We start from the raw sequence: 14,983 nt of genomic DNA, 5'->3' as shown, positions 1-14,983 counted from the left end.
CACTTTTCTAAAAAAAAATGTACGCTGCTGCTTAGGTCAATTTTGGCTTCAACTGAATCCTAAAAGATGAGTTCGTGCATTGACATAACTAGAATTTTCTATTATTTTGAAATAACTATGAAATTTATTTTTAAATAAGCTTTCCAAGAGGTTGATTTGAAATTCAAAAACATATATTTGACCGATGACAAAGGCTATGATTTTTGTTTCATACGCATAAAAAAATAGAAAAAAACTCAATTGCTGAAGAATAGATTATTTACGTATCATTTCTAGTCGAGTGTGAAGTGCTTGCTTAATGTTATTAACTCTCATGACCTGATAAACACTTCATGTGCCAGCAAATACAACAACTGTAAAACCTGTTTTTAGCACGTGTGTGTTTCTGGGCTTTCTGACACTATGCATAACACGTTGGATGCAGCGTCTCCGGCGTTTTCAAGGTTGCAATAGGATCAAAATGAAATTTCTGGAACAAACATAATGCTCACAATCTAACTATGGAAACTCTATCACCATCACCACTCCAATACTTTTTTTTATAAAGATTGACACTCCTCGTACGCAACTCAGCCTGCTCTAAATTGCCAATAAAAGAAAAGTCCATCGCGCGCAAGCCGGCAAAATAATTTGATAGTTCAAAAAATGTCTAGCAGGGCGCTACCATTCGCCAGTCACGTGACCACCTGACCGGCCTGACTGACAGATTAACTCAGTCAGATTAAGCGGGATGAACACAGCTGACATAAGAAACGTCCAAATTTATTTTGTGTGGAAACCCTTTAACTTCTAAGGTATGATTCCCTTTGATTTAGAGTTGTCCGGAACAACCATGTGTCATTTTATAAATTTAGCATTATTTCAAACCCTTCAGCTGTTGGATAAGTTTTCTGAAGGAAGTCGAAAATGGCTTCAAACATAACTCAAGATGATGAAAACACCATGAAGATTTTAATTGCCACTGACATTCATTTGGGATACATTGAAACACATCCTGTCAGAGGTCTTATAATAAAAAAAAACACTCAACTTTAATTAAAGCTGCGACTTATTAGGAGATGATTCTTTCATCACGTTTGAGGAAATCCTGAAGTTAGGCGTGAAACACAAAGTGGATTTTGTCTTGCTTGGCGGAGATTTGTTCCACGATGGAAAACCTTCTGTCAACTGTCTCAGCAGGTGCATGGACCTGCTAAACAGATACTGCATGGGACATGGGTATGTATGACTTGTTTGATTTTTAATTATCTAATTTTTAACAGCGTTTTATGTTATTCAGAGAGGTGAACATCAACGTGCTCAGTGATCCTGCTGAAATTTTTAGTTTCTCAGCGAATCCAATGGTCAATTATATGAATCCAAATTTGAACGTTGCTCTGCCAATCTTTTCCATCCACGGCAATCATGATGATCCCCTTGGTAAGACATAAATTATGTGGTTTCTGTGATTTAATACAAAAATCAAAATTTTCAGGCTACAATGCGAAGTGCTCACTCGACATGCTAAGCGCAGCTGGTCTAATTAACTACTTTGGAAAGTACACAAACCTGCAAGATGACATTTCTCTGGTGCCCCTTTTGATATCCAAAGGCAACACTAGAGTTGCGATTTATGGGCTTGGATCCTTGAAGGACAAGATGGCTAGTCGGTTGTTCAGACAAGAACAAGTACGTGCCGGCTCTCCTCTCTGATGAGAAAAATTACTAATCATCCCGCCAGGTCAACATCATGCAGCCTGAGGAACCTGATAGCTGGTTCAACATTATGGTTCTGCATCAGAACAGAAGTGCCCACACGAAAGACGAGTGCCTCCATGAATCGTATCTCCCTGAGTCGATGAACCTGGTTTTCTGGGGCCATGAGCACGAGTGCAGGATTGAACCTGAATTCAATGCAACTAGAAACTTCTATGTCACTCAACCAGGTCAACTAGAACTAAATATCAAAATTAAATAACTTGGAGGTCTCAGCCGCGAGATTTAAGATGGCGGCTGGCCATTTTCACCGGCGGCTTGCAGTTGGCGCGGCTAAAAGACATTTTTTCTTCTGCACTGATTAATTTTTTACCCTTTTTCACCGGCGACAGCCCACGTGATGGAGACCTCTAAAAGAACTTTATTTATAACCAATTTAAAATAATTATTTTTAATCACAACAGGCAGCTCCGTAGCAACATCACTGTGTGAGGGAGAATCAAGGGAAAAGAAAGTTGGTATTTTGTATGTGAAGGGAACCAAATTCCACATGCGACCAATTCCTCTGGAGACTGTCAGGCCTTTTATATTTGATGTGGTCGACCTCGCCACTGAATACAGGGACAAACCTTCTCGCACAATGAAGCAAGGCGTGCAAGCATTTTTGGAACAACGCGTCGAAGAACTACTGAGAGAAGCGGAAGGCCAACTGACTGGTACTAATTTCACAGCTATTTTTTTACCAAATCTTGATAAATACAGTATTAATTTGTAGGAAATCCTAAACAGCCAAAATTGCCTCTGGTCAGACTGAGAGTGGAATGCTTCAAACAGGAAGAGTTGTTTAATACTGTTCGCTTTGGACTTCAGTTTGAAGAAAAGGTAATTTTTACTAAATCTTAGATGTCTCAGCCAGCCGCGCTGTGCCTCGCGAGTGTGCAAATTGTTGGTCTCATGGCAGCCGCCAGGGCGGCAAATATCCCGCATTTTATTTTATTTTTTAAATACAGTGCTGTGGTAAAAAGCGTTTTTTTCAATTTTACCAGTTTCTTGCAGGCAACGCTAAACCTTAATTTTAAATAATTTTCTAATTACTAGCTCATGACTTGAAAAATTGTCAGAGAAATATATTTTTGGAGAAATTGAGGCAGAAAATGGCAATTTAAAAGAACAAATCTGCACAAAATAGGAAATATTGACCGATCCGAGCCGGCACTGGGTGAAAAATTTGGCTAAGCTGGTCCTGCCAGCCGCCGGCTGAGACCTCTATTAATCGTCGTGTTAGCGCATAGCTCAACAACCAAACGCGAATTTGCTTGTTGCAAGAAAAGGTCAACAATCAATTCAACAGAAAACATGTTTGTTGCGCAATATTGCCGTTACCACGACAAAATCCTAACTTTTGCCTTTCAGGTTGCTAACCCGACTGACATGATTGCTATCAAGCGACCTCAAGCTCCCAAAAAGATCAAGGTTGAATTGGACCAGGACGTGTTTGACTCTGCAAAGGTAAAGTATAAATAAATGAATTTCTTGCAGCTGACTTTGATAAGCGTAATTTTCAGACAGAATCTGTGCTGCACAATGTTGAAGAACTTGTGGAGAAATATTTCAATGACTGTGAAGCAGGAAAGAGAATGCAAGTTTTGCCTGTTGTATCTGTGAATGAAGCGCTTGCTCAGCAAATGAAAGGCGACCTTTCCGCTTTTGACATTGTCATTAAGTGAGAGCTCTATTAATTAGTTGAATCATCAGTAAAAATATTCTCTGCAGAAAAATTAAGGACAAAGTTGTCAAAAGCATCTTGGACAAGGGAATCATTGAGGAAGATGAGATCAGAGAAGAACTTGAGGCTATCAGAGATACGAAAAATGGACCTGAAAATGCAGAGCAGATAATCAATGAAGTGCGTAATAATGAAATTATTATGATGTCAACATAATAATAAAAATACAGGTTCGAGGTATGCTTGAAGAACCTCGCGAGAATGGCGGCAATGCAGATGAAGATACACTCATGAGCATTAACGATGAAGATCCATTTGCTGAGTCAACTTCCAGAGGAAGAGGCGCAAAGACAACTCGAGCCCGTGGAAGGGGAAGAGGAGTTGCCAGAGGGTGATTTTAGTTTTTTAGCTTAGATGTCCTAAACTTTTTCTCACCATTCTGATCATTTTTTCCGCAAATTTTTGCATGCTACGCATTTTTCTGAAATATGAATATTTTGAATTTATATTGAAGTTTATATTGGTGCATCTTTTCACGTTTAATTCATAAAGGGGAATTAGTTAATTTGCAGTTGTTACATATATCAACAAATATTAGATGTTGACTACGCATAATTAGGAAAATAAAAAATAAGCGTAATCCTTTGTTTTAGTCGAAAAGTTGCCCAAATCTCAGATGAAGATGATGAGAATCCGTATATGGATGAACCTCCAGCTCGGCCTGCAAGAGGACCAGGTTCGCGGGGTGGCAGAGGAAGCAGAGCAAGAGGCGCCAAGGCCGCAGCTCCATCGGTATTTTCATATTCATGGGAGGTTGAGGTCTGTTATTTAAATCCTTCATTGCAGGCGAGAAAGACTTCTCCACCGCCATCCATGAATATTACCAGATACACAAGGCCAACTCAGCCAAAGCCAGGCAACAGAATTGGAAGTTTCTTTGATGATGATAGCGATTGAGAATGTTCCCAGCTCAATAATATGTTCCTCTTGCAAGCATTTGTAAAATGTAGGATTTAAGTGTTATTTTAAAAACGTGTGATTTTTACGGAGCAATTTATTTTAAATGTCCATTTCAATATACATATTCCGAACATGATAAATCAACTGATGTAGTAAAATATGCAACAACGTCCTTTCATCTCTTGTTTCACCTCAACTTTTGCTCATCAACATTCACAGTTTGAACAGGCTTTTTATAAATATGAAGCAGATAATTTTTCAATTAACTAGCAGGTATAATATCCATTCTCACTTAGTTAATAATTATATAGAATGTGTTGAAGATAGCTATTGCATGCAAAAGATTGTAAATACACAAAATCCAGAACGCATCTCGGTATAAATATAGAAAGCCAACACGCGGGGAAGAATTATTAAAACTAGAGCTGCATTCTTGCTAAGATTGCGTCAGATAGTGTCCAATCTTACAGAAGGGGCGGATAGATTTTTTGTTTTTAAGTTCATGCAACGCCTGGTCCGAAAGACAAACAATGTGTGATGCTTAATGGGAGTTATTTTTTTGCTTAAGAAAATATCTTGGAGAGCTTGGGAACTCCCAACTTAAAACCAACGACTTGATTCGTGATCCAAAATTTAAAAGCCTTCTTAGGAATTGAAATAAATCTTTCTTCATATCCATTAATCATAATCTAATTAAAAATTATCACATCATTGTTGACGAGGGAGTGTTCTGTGGCATCGCTGGACCCTGAGGGTACTGAGTGGCCCCGTAATCTGCAGGCAGATGTCCGTAAGGAACTCCCATTGGTGGAGGTGCCCATGCGTAGCCCTCGGGGGGTCCCTGAGGCGGTGGTCCGCCCCCTGGCATGGGCCCTGGGTACATGGCAGGCATGCCTGCAGGAGGGGGAGGCATTGGCTGAGGAAACTGCTGACCGTATGCCTGAAAAAGAAAACGATCCAAGGTCAAATTTTCAGTTCGACCAAAGCTTAAGATTTATGCAGAGATTAAAGTCGGCCGCGCCAGCAGCCAGTGAAAATGGCCAGCCAACGCTTTAAATCTTGCGGCCGAGACTTTTAGTAACGATGACTACAAATATAATTCCTTGATTTTAATTTATGGTCCCACGCCTGATTGAATAAAGTAAGACTGTCATCCTACCTGTGGAGGTTGCATGTAAGGGTTCCAATCTGGTTTCACGTTTTCTCTCATTAGCGAATGATACATGTTAAGTGCATCAGTCAGTTCAGTAGCCAGCTGAGTGAGACTTGCGTGCCGCCGGTCAATTTTCTCAAGCTCAACATCTATGAGTGGTCCCATGGCATTCACTTGCTTCTCCAAGGAAGGATCCACGCCAGAAGCAGCTTCGTCAGTGGGATCAATATCATGGATGATCGATAACAGCCTGCGAGAGCGTTAAATTAATTAGATTATTGATTAGAGATGTGAGTACTACTTGCCTATCAATTTTACTTTCGTCTACTTCTGGGACAGAAGTGTCCTCCTCCTCTTCCTCTTCGTAAGTTAGTGTTTTTACCTCTACAGCTTCATTGAATTGGACGCTTCTCTTCGGTTCTGACAAGTCTGTGGTGACAAAATTAGCAGGAAAGAGGCCTTCTCCCTTAGAAGAGTGACCTTTCCACCAATTGGGATCCGTATTGTCAGTCACAAAAACTTGAAATTGCGCGATTTTAGTTAAAGAACACTAGTACCTCAATCAGATTTTACCTATATCACCAGCTTTAAAACTGAGTTCATTGTCCTCTGCTGCTTCGAAGTCGTAGAGCGCTCGGACTTTGGTTTCCTGCGGTGGTGGTGAAGAAGCTTTCAAAGAAAAGTTGTTCATCGATGGGTAAAGGGAGGAACTGCTGATAGCACCGCCGATGCTGCTGCTTCCACTGCCTGACTTCTTGGTAGACTCTTTCAAGGACAACTCAATGGCTGCACCCAAAGACTCGGTTAATAGGAATGTTTCCTTCGACCGGGTTTTGGTATAAAAAAATAAACTAGATTTTTTAATGTGCGTGAAACCGAAATGTTTGGCGTCGAAACGTCGAAACAGCCGAGGGACTACAATATGGTGGCGCATCAGGCCCCCTATGAGCGGTCATACTGTAGTCCTTTGATTACGCCCCCCTCTTCGGCTATTTCAAAGCCAAAACCATAAAAAATCTAGTATTTTTTAATACCAATTATCCCGGAGCCAAAAGTCTCACCTTTAGCAATGTCATCCTCTTCCTGTTTGCTCTGAACAACATTCGGGTCCTTTGAGAGCTTGATGGGTTCCACAGGCTGATGTGACGGAGTGAAGTCCACGCCTTCCTCTTTCAGCTTTTTGTAGAGTGAAGGGATGAGGCTTAACTGAGGGTCTTTCGTGAAATCTGGTGACTCAGCCCATGATTTCAACATTGACTTCAATTTTTCCTGCAATGGTGTCCGCCCGCCTCTGGAGACAAGGCGCCTAACTTCAGACTCAAAATCCCTAGATGAGACTTCCAAATGAAATGGTTTGCCGCAGTTGTTTACACAGGCATCCAACAACTGAAAGCCAAGATAACAATTTTATTACAATTTAAACCCTGCGTTGTGATAAAAAAAACTCTTGCAAAAAATTTATGTAATTTTTACCATCACAGATTAAGTTAGACAAAACTAATGGCCTATGATTGAAAAACTTGTACACAATATGCGTCACAATACATGCATCTTAATTACATAATTTCAAATTGACTCGTAATACGTAAGTGCCAAGAGTACACAAAATTTTAATAATAAAAACAAGTTGTCTAGTTGTTAGATTACGCAGGATTCATGCCGTGAATGAATACAGGATATACGTGTGCAATAAATTAAACTTACGGTAAGAGCCTGCAGGGCGACATGGGGATCAGGATGGATAACCCTTTTCATGATTGAGCGGAGGCATTCCTTTGCCCCGTTTTGGGTTGTAACCACTCTGTCGCAAATGTCCATGATTTCGGCCCATTTCTCCGTGGTATTTTTCTCGTCGGTGGCTTTCTCTAAAGGAAAACAGGATTCTAAGAAAGTCCAAATGTGTTTTCAATATGATTGCGTATTAAGGTGTTTGGAATAGTGCGAGACCCCGTTAATTAAATTAGGGTCTCTGCAACTTTTGGGAGTTTCTGTGCTCGTCAGTGTTGAATTTCTATGCTTACCAACGTCAGCGTCGAAGGAAGACGCTGTCGAAAAGATTCCCATGGCCAATGTGAATTAAAATTCAGAGCAAACTTAGGCGAATCATGCGATCGTGACTCAGAAATCAAACTTCTCTGTGTTGTCACTTTGGTACCAAAATGGAATTGAATGCCCCTCCCTCTTCTGCAGGAGTCTACCGATTCCAAGGCGGTTAATGAAATTTCACATTAATCGAAATCTTTAATGCGTATCAGCATTAAATACAAGTTAATTTTAAACCATATTTTGAAATTGGACAAATTCATATGTAATAGAATTAAGTCAAAATATAGTTTTTAGCGTTTTTAGATACAAATCTTACCGGTCATTGGAAAAGTCGGAAAAATAACCGATATACTTTATACCTGTCGTTTTTCCTGAACAGATAACCTTTGGTCGCCAGGTGGTGCTTTTATTTTTCTGCGGAAGTTTCAAATTAAAAATATACAGAAACAACTGATAGTAAACAATTCTTTTTCCTCGTTTAACGTATTATTTGTACGAGAATCAGTATAGAGGCGTTACTACAATGACCTATTTAATTCCATCGAAATTCTCTATAAATTAAAATGAACAGAGATCCAGGATTAATTTGCTTCAATCATTGCAAATCTGATATTTTTGTTTTCTCTGTGCCAAAAGGTTGCCCAGAGTGCAATGCAGATTTAACAACCAACACTGACATCACACCTTTTAGGTAATTTTGATTATTTTTAATATTTTGCAATAATTAAATTTAATTTGATCCTCAGCATACCGTTTCCTTTCACACGAGCCTCGCAATATCCTTGCAGTTTAGTCTTGCGGCCTACAAATGGCGATTTCTTGAGGTATAAGTTTAGCAGAAATTTAATAATTTGGATAAAAATAACAATTTCCCCCGCAGATCATATTCTAACAACGCGGACTTGCACATAGGTGTCACAAACTCTAGAGGAAATATATTTTCCTATGACGAGCACGGATTGAAAGAAGAACCAGCCAAAGATTGGGATGAGTGTTTAAGCATTCAATGCAACACAACTTCCTCTGATTTCTTTGAAATCTCATGGGACAGTGCACTAAATACGTGTCTGCAAAGTGAAAACTGGGTTCCAGAAAGGTTCTTTTGTTTCCTTAACCCTCATTGCCAATTGACTCGATTATTTTAAATTTTCATTTAGGTACAACGAGGACAGTTACAACTGCTACACATTTGTTTTGAGCTTTCTCACCAGCCTTCCTATGTGCCACCTGAACCAATTCACTTGTGATAGGGAAACTTTCTGTGAGAAAGTCCTGATACCCGTGACACTGCCTGCAGGAAAGTATATTTCTTTATATAGGAGGGTCTCCCAAAACAGCTATTTTGTGAAAGAAAAAAGTTGACTGTACAATTATTTCAAATAAATGAGCCAAGATAGAAATATTATAAGTGTTTAAATTGCTAATATTGACAATTTGTTAAATTTTTACAAAGAAGTCGGAAGACGTCGATAAAAAACCCCGCGAATTCCACTTTTATAAAATCAAAGTTGATAAAAATTCCACAAAACGTTCTTTATTTGGTGCCTTGCTGAGATGGCTAGGCGGCATATCCGGGAAAAATCTGTGTCATTTTTAATTCTTTTGTAAATTCGGCATATAAAAATTCTAATAAATTATCTAAGAATATTTGTAGTTGTTTAAATTGCTAATATTGAAAATTTGTTAAATTTTTCTAAGAAATAAAGCTTTATTTTATAACAAGTGAGTGCCGTACGACTTTGCTGCTGGCATAGGAGGGAGTTTCTCCAATAACCTCTCGTGAGATGCACGCACTATGCAAATGTCCCCATTTGCAAATTGCGCCATATTGACCAAGAACTTGCCAAAATTTGTCTCGATCACTGAAGGATAAAGAGCGTTCCCTTTTCCATGTTTCTGGAGCAGCATGTTGAAGTAGTTGAAGCCAATAAGTTTTCCACCATCCACCGACATGAACAGGCCATCACTTGAATTATGACAGCACACAGTTGTCAGCGAGCTCCCAGGCGCGCAACGCGAACTCTCCTCGTTGCTCTCTTCCTTTGCTTTAAGGATTTTATACGAAAAGCCTTCCATTGCAAACTCGGATATCTGCAACGTGGATTAATATTTTATCCATTTCAAAATGGCTCAGTGAATTTATTACCTGTCCATCAGCGTAGATCAGAATCACTTTGTTTCTATTCTCTGGGTTAACTGTTAATGCTGTCACCTCGTGGGTATGCTTCGGAAGGAGAGTCCAATCTTGTGACTAAAAATTCATTTTACAGATTGGAAGATTATTTTTATAAATAATTTACCTTTGAACAGTCATTCTTTTGGCTTGAAAAAGCCACATTTCCCTCAAAGTCTGAGACAATCAGTCGATTGTCTGTGAAGGCCATCAAATTTATAGTGCAATATGTCGGCAGCACTGAAAAAATATTTATGATAATTATATGATCTTTCCTTGTATTTAATTTTAATTAGAGATCTCATTTCTCATTGTCAGCCGCGTTTAGAAAATTTATTTAAGGCGGCGGCTGGCCATTTACACCAGCAGCTAGCGGCTGGTGCGGCTGAAATTATTTTAAACGTTAAGTTTGATAGTGTTTAACTGCCTGAACAGCCGGAAGACATTTTATCTCCTACACTCTTTAATTTTTGATCCTTTTTCAACGTTGGCTGGCTGAGACCTCTAATTTTAAATTTTAATTTAACTCACCTTGCTCCAAATTTACCACATGCGTTTCAGTCACCGCTTTAAATTCATAGGAAAGTGCCAGAATCCGAATTTTGTTATTCTTCGTAAACACTGCTGCCATGTTGCCCGGGTTTTGAGAAAACTGTATCCTCTTGAACGATTTGTACTCATTAGACGGAAGCAACACTAACTCGGCACTAGCTTTGGCATTGGATGAGAAGCAATTCTAAAGGGAATTAAATTAATTTACTTTGAACTAAAGCAGAATATCAACGACCTACCAGAGCAAACATCTTCGCGTTTTTGACAGTGCTCAGCGCACACCAGTTGCCATCTTCAGACAAGCCAATGGTTGTGATAGGAGAACTTGTGTTGAACCGCAAAAGCATGTTGGCAGAAAAGCTGTCTTCTGGGAGGTGCAGCACAGCTGTGCTACTAATGTAGCGGATCATGAACAGTCTCTTCTGAGATGAAATTTGCACATCCTAGATCAAGAATAATTAATTGTTGTTATCTCGAAAGAAAAAATAATCATACTGAGCTGCGGTAAGGTGGAATCACATTGACCGTGATTGGAGGAGCCCTGGACACAACTAAATACGAGTCAACTCCACCGGAGACAAGCTCGCTGTCCGTGATGGCAGCGAGTGCCCTGACATCATGAGTGTGAATGGTCCTTGTGGCACCGACAACCCACTTGTTGCTGAATTCCTCTTTTCCCTTCAGTAGCACTTGAATCTGCTTTCCAACACCTGGTAGGAATACATTTTTTTAAATTTTAATTTATTAAACTAAAAAAGTTGAAGTCCATTACCAGCACAATAGATTTTATTCTTTGCTGTAGCCAGGCATTGCACTTGCTGCAATTTTGTTTCGTGCGTCTCACTGCAAACGCCCATTTTCGCATCCCAAATGCAGACTCGTCCTCTGAGGAAGAAAATTATTATATTTAGTTCCCAAAAATTTAATAATGCTTACTTGGAGTCTCCAGTTGCGAACGTAGAGTCGTCCAAGAATGCCGTGCACCAAACAATGGTGTCATCTTTGGCCACCACTTTGCCAATGGTGATTCTGTCCACAGCTTGCCCTGATTTCACGTCCCAAATTCGAACGGCGTTTGGTGAGCCGGTGACAAGTTTCTTGCCATCAGGGCTCCAAGAAATGCACAAAACCCTGTCTTCTTGCCGGTCGAGAATTTTCTCCAACTCGATTTCATAGTCATAGATTTGCATTATGATGACAAATCCATCTTCTGATCCTACTGCAATTCGACCAGTTGCTTGATCAATTGCTAAACACCACTTAATGCCTCCAGGCACAGGAGTCCATTTCTAAAATTTAAAATTAATTTCAAATCTTTTCCAAATTGATAGAACTCAACACATACTTTAATTTTTTCTGCTTCTATGTCATACTCTACAAGGTGGCCATGGATTCCACATGAAAACAATCTTCCTTTGTACCACGCAAGGCCCTCATTTGAACTGAACTCTCCAGGAAGAAAAATTGATTGCTTTAATCTGTAAAGCGGGGAAGTGCCCCAAATTTCAATTTTCCCAACAGGCCCTTTGATTGACGATTTCGAGCCTTCTTCACTGCGAACCCTAGTAAAAGATACAAATTTAGATATTTGAGCAGAAAATACACTGATAAAAATTCCTTACTTTCTCGCGTATTTGAAAACGGCTAAGGTTTTGCTTTCTGCATCAAATGCCAGATGATGTAAAACCATTGTCTCTGGGTCGAGAGCATTTGGCACAAGAATAATGTTTTCTGGGTCGCTCTTGAAAGTTTCTGGACCCGCGTCATCCACTTTAATAAAAGTGTCTGCAGTTTCAATCTCGCTGTTGTCTTCGCAGTCCATTTCTTCCGTCTGAAATTGAGATTTTAAATATTAAAATGAACAGAAAAAGGATATTAGAATGATTTATGGACTTTTACCATGGCTTACGGTTAATTTAATTGTTCGGCTATATTATAAAAAGTGTAGAGAAACAAATTTTTATTAATTAAAATAGCCAATGCTAGTTGCCATGTGGTTGTGTTCATGTGTTGGTTGTTTTGCTGTTGTGCATCTGTGATCGTGTGATCTGTGTCGCTGTCGCGGGAGCCGGCTGGCCAGCCGAACGCAGCCGAGCGCTCTCGCCCATATATGTGCGCACGCGCTTCGTTCAGTTTAAACTTTCGCGCTATCATCTCAAAGAGGTTTTCCAGTAGATCCACGGGCACGGATCCTGCCACATTCTTATAGACTCTTAAGGTTTTACGTGCGCACTGATCGGGGTTGAAGGTATGTCTGCTTTTATATTTGGAATTATTTCTGTCATCCTAACACCATTGCGATCAATTTTCACGGAATATAATTTTTGATTCATTTGCCAATGTAATTGCATTGATAATTTTACCCGTAAAAGTTGTCTTGTTGATAAATTTCCTTCTCAAGTGTGCAACGCCACTTGCTCAGGAAGTGCCGGATTCCATTATTTTGTTGTGGTTTGGTGGTATTTTCCCTATTTACATCGCTTTTCCGCATTAATATTCATTGAATACGTTTAAGAATGTCTATGTTAAAATAGAATTTTGGAGATTCCTGCGGTCCATCTCTGGACTGGGCCACTTTAAGTGGCCCGGAGCGTTAATGTTGTCAGCCTCTCGCGATGTTTGTGGGCACATGGTTTGTCGCCAAAGTGGCTTAAAAAATATGGATCACTTTAAAGCACCTAAAAACGTATCTACTGTTCCCAAAAGTTGATTCGCATCAATTTAGCGTGTTTGATTACCCTTGTTAATTAACAGAACCGACTAATAATTAAATTTCTATTTCGCAGCGCAAAAATGGCTTCAGCACTTGCGCGCCCGTTGATAACCGTCTATTCGGAGAAGAATGAAAAGACCGGCACAAGTGTGCACCTGCCTGTAGTGTTCAAGGCACCCATCAGACCTGATGTGGTCAGCTTTGTGCACCATCAGATGTCCAAGAACCGTCGCCAGCCGTACGCTGTCAACAAGGACGCCGGCCACCAGACCAGTGCCGAGTCGTGGGGCACTGGCAGGGCTGTCGCCCGTATTCCCAGGGTCAGGGGAGGTGGTACTCACCGCTCTGGCCAGGGTGCGTTCGGCAACATGTGTCGCGGAGGTCGCATGTTCGCTCCCACCAAGACCTGGAGGCGTTGGCACCGCAGGTAATTCACTGTCCACGATTTTGTATTTGTGGTTTTTTAAATAAATTAATATTTCAGGATTAATGTGAACCAGCGTCGTTTCGCGCTTGTGTCCTCGATTGCTGCCAGTGGCGTGCCCGCCCTGGTCATGTCCAAGGGACACATGGTTCACGACATCCCTGAGCTGCCGTTGGTTGTGTCCGACAAGGTTCAGAGCTTCAACAAGACCAAGCAGGCCGTCATCTTCCTGCGCCGCATCAAGGCCTGGACCGATGTCCAGAAGGTGTACCGCAGCAGGAGACTGCGCGCCGGAAAGGGAAAGATGAGGAACAGGCGTCGTGTGCAGCGTCGCGGACCCCTCATCATCTACGGTGAGGACCAGGGTCTTAAGCTGGCCTTCAGGAACATTCCTGGCGTTGATGTCTGCTCCGTGAAGAAATTGAGTCTTCTCAAGCTGGCACCTGGTAAGACTTTGGTTTTTAGGGATTGACTTGAGGCTTATGATTATTATTTTTCCGTAGGTGGTCATGTGGGCAGATTTATCATCTGGACAGAGAGTGCATTCAGAGCGCTTGATGCCATTTATGGCACCTGGTCTTCTCCTTCCAGCGAAAAGAAGGACTACAACCTGCCCACTCCTAAGATGACCAACACTGACCTGTCAAGGTTGCTTAAGGCCGAAGAAATCCGCAAGGTAAAAGGTTATTTAATTATTTCTTACATTGCTAAATCCAATTTATTTATCCAGGTGTTGAGGACTCCTAACAAGCGGCCAGTGCGTGCTGTTAGGAAGCTGAACCCTCTGCGCAACGTGCGGGCTATGCTCAAATTGAACCCATATGCCGCCGTTCTCAAGAGGAAAGCCATTCTAACCATTCAGAAGAAGCATTTGGACAAGCAGGAGTTCTTGGCCAAGAAAACTGGCGTGCCTCTGCAGAAGACCAAGCAGCAGGTTCGCTATGAACAACTCATTCAGAAGAGGAAAGAAGCTATCCAGAAGTCCAAGGCCGCTAAGCCCAAGACAGCCAAGAAGGCAAAGAAGGCGCCTGCGGCCAAGTAATTCTAATGTTATCTTTCTTTCTGGAAATAAAAAGCGGTCTTGATTATAAGAGCTATATTTTTAAATTTAATTCTATTCATATTGCAATTAATCTCAGTATAAATGTGTTTGAAGGTGCAAATTTAACAATATTTTGATAGAGATCTCAGCCAGTCGCTAGTGAAAAAGGGTAGATAATTAAAAATGTGTAGGAGAAAATATCTGGCCCTTAACATCATCAAATATCATGTTAAAAATATTGTCAACTGACAGTGAAAAGGGCGGGACAAAAAAATTCTGCTTAGCCCGTCCCGCCAGCCGCCGCCTTAAATAATCATCTCGGGCTGATGTCTCTAAATTTAAATAGAATTTCCAATAATGGGAATCAAGTGAGAAGGGTGTGCATAGATTGCGATTGACAGATTTTATCATATTTATGGAAAAATTACAGTTGCCGCCAGGTTACATACATTATTTTTCCAGTTCTTATGAGAATCCCATATATGGACAGCGAAAAGTG

At 40.6% G+C, this 14,983-nt stretch overlaps 5 protein-coding genes across 8 annotated transcripts; 3 read left to right on the top strand and 2 right to left on the bottom strand.

The window, feature by feature from the left end:
• Positions 1–673: 673 nt before the first annotated feature.
• Positions 674–4,541, top strand: mre11 (double strand break repair nuclease mre11). 2 transcript variants are annotated; one of them, XM_065487645.1, is made up of 14 exons: positions 674–794; positions 875–1,003; positions 1,056–1,218; positions 1,280–1,419; positions 1,475–1,668; positions 1,721–1,925; positions 2,160–2,411; positions 2,471–2,577; positions 3,109–3,204; positions 3,261–3,418; positions 3,469–3,601; positions 3,652–3,812; positions 4,075–4,213; positions 4,268–4,541. In XM_065487645.1, exons 2-14 carry the CDS (start codon positions 907–909, stop codon positions 4,376–4,378), a joined length of 1,956 nt encoding a protein of 651 aa, XP_065343717.1. In that variant the 5' UTR covers positions 674–794; positions 875–906; the 3' UTR covers positions 4,379–4,541. The 2 variants fall into 2 exon arrangements, with proteins under 2 accessions (XP_065343717.1, XP_065343718.1); XM_065487646.1 differs by having other exon boundaries at positions 723–794; positions 855–1,003.
• On the bottom strand, positions 4,461–7,715 carry Stam (signal transducing adaptor molecule). 2 transcript variants are annotated; one of them, XM_065487648.1, is made up of 7 exons: positions 7,556–7,715; positions 7,239–7,399; positions 6,596–6,920; positions 6,108–6,320; positions 5,840–6,053; positions 5,541–5,784; positions 4,461–5,321 (listed from the first exon to the last, which is right to left on the bottom strand). In XM_065487648.1, the coding sequence occupies exons 1-7, from the start codon at positions 7,596–7,598 to the stop codon at positions 5,085–5,087; spliced, it is 1,437 nt and encodes a 478-aa protein (XP_065343720.1). In that variant the 5' UTR covers positions 7,599–7,715; the 3' UTR covers positions 4,461–5,084. The 2 variants fall into 2 exon arrangements, with proteins under 2 accessions (XP_065343720.1, XP_065343719.1); XM_065487647.1 differs by having other exon boundaries at positions 7,239–7,417; positions 7,556–7,702.
• A 269-nt stretch (positions 7,716–7,984) lies between these two features.
• l(3)72Dn (UTP4 small subunit processome component l(3)72Dn) lies at positions 7,985–12,348 on the bottom strand. Of its 2 annotated transcripts, none has more exons than XM_065487644.1 (11): positions 12,215–12,348; positions 11,928–12,136; positions 11,651–11,867; positions 11,242–11,594; positions 11,078–11,190; positions 10,801–11,015; positions 10,545–10,748; positions 10,285–10,489; positions 9,881–9,993; positions 9,727–9,831; positions 7,985–9,671 (listed from the first exon to the last, which is right to left on the bottom strand). In XM_065487644.1, exons 2-11 carry the CDS (start codon positions 12,125–12,127, stop codon positions 9,294–9,296), a joined length of 2,103 nt encoding a protein of 700 aa, XP_065343716.1. In that variant the 5' UTR covers positions 12,128–12,136; positions 12,215–12,348; the 3' UTR covers positions 7,985–9,293. The 2 variants fall into 2 exon arrangements, with proteins under 2 accessions (XP_065343716.1, XP_065343715.1); XM_065487643.1 differs by having other exon boundaries at positions 12,205–12,341.
• LOC135941882 (MKRN2 opposite strand protein) lies at positions 8,138–8,982 on the top strand. Its single transcript, XM_065487650.1, has 4 exons — positions 8,138–8,271; positions 8,327–8,404; positions 8,461–8,676; positions 8,738–8,982. The coding sequence occupies exons 1-4, from the start codon at positions 8,144–8,146 to the stop codon at positions 8,940–8,942; spliced, it is 627 nt and encodes a 208-aa protein (XP_065343722.1). The 5' UTR covers positions 8,138–8,143; the 3' UTR covers positions 8,943–8,982.
• A 110-nt stretch (positions 12,349–12,458) lies between the features above and the next one.
• Positions 12,459–14,533, top strand: RpL4 (ribosomal protein L4). Its single transcript, XM_065489479.1, has 5 exons — positions 12,459–12,553; positions 13,092–13,445; positions 13,503–13,888; positions 13,946–14,118; positions 14,173–14,533. The coding sequence occupies exons 2-5, from the start codon at positions 13,099–13,101 to the stop codon at positions 14,482–14,484; spliced, it is 1,218 nt and encodes a 405-aa protein (XP_065345551.1). The 5' UTR covers positions 12,459–12,553; positions 13,092–13,098; the 3' UTR covers positions 14,485–14,533.
• Positions 14,534–14,983: the final 450 nt, after the last annotated feature.

This window comes from Cloeon dipterum, chromosome 4 (genome assembly GCF_949628265.1).
Source record: "Cloeon dipterum chromosome 4, ieCloDipt1.1, whole genome shotgun sequence".
Taxonomy (NCBI): domain Eukaryota; kingdom Metazoa; phylum Arthropoda; class Insecta; order Ephemeroptera; family Baetidae; genus Cloeon; species Cloeon dipterum.
Note: the sequence above shows the minus strand (reverse complement) of the source record. Positions and strands in the feature narration are given on the sequence as shown.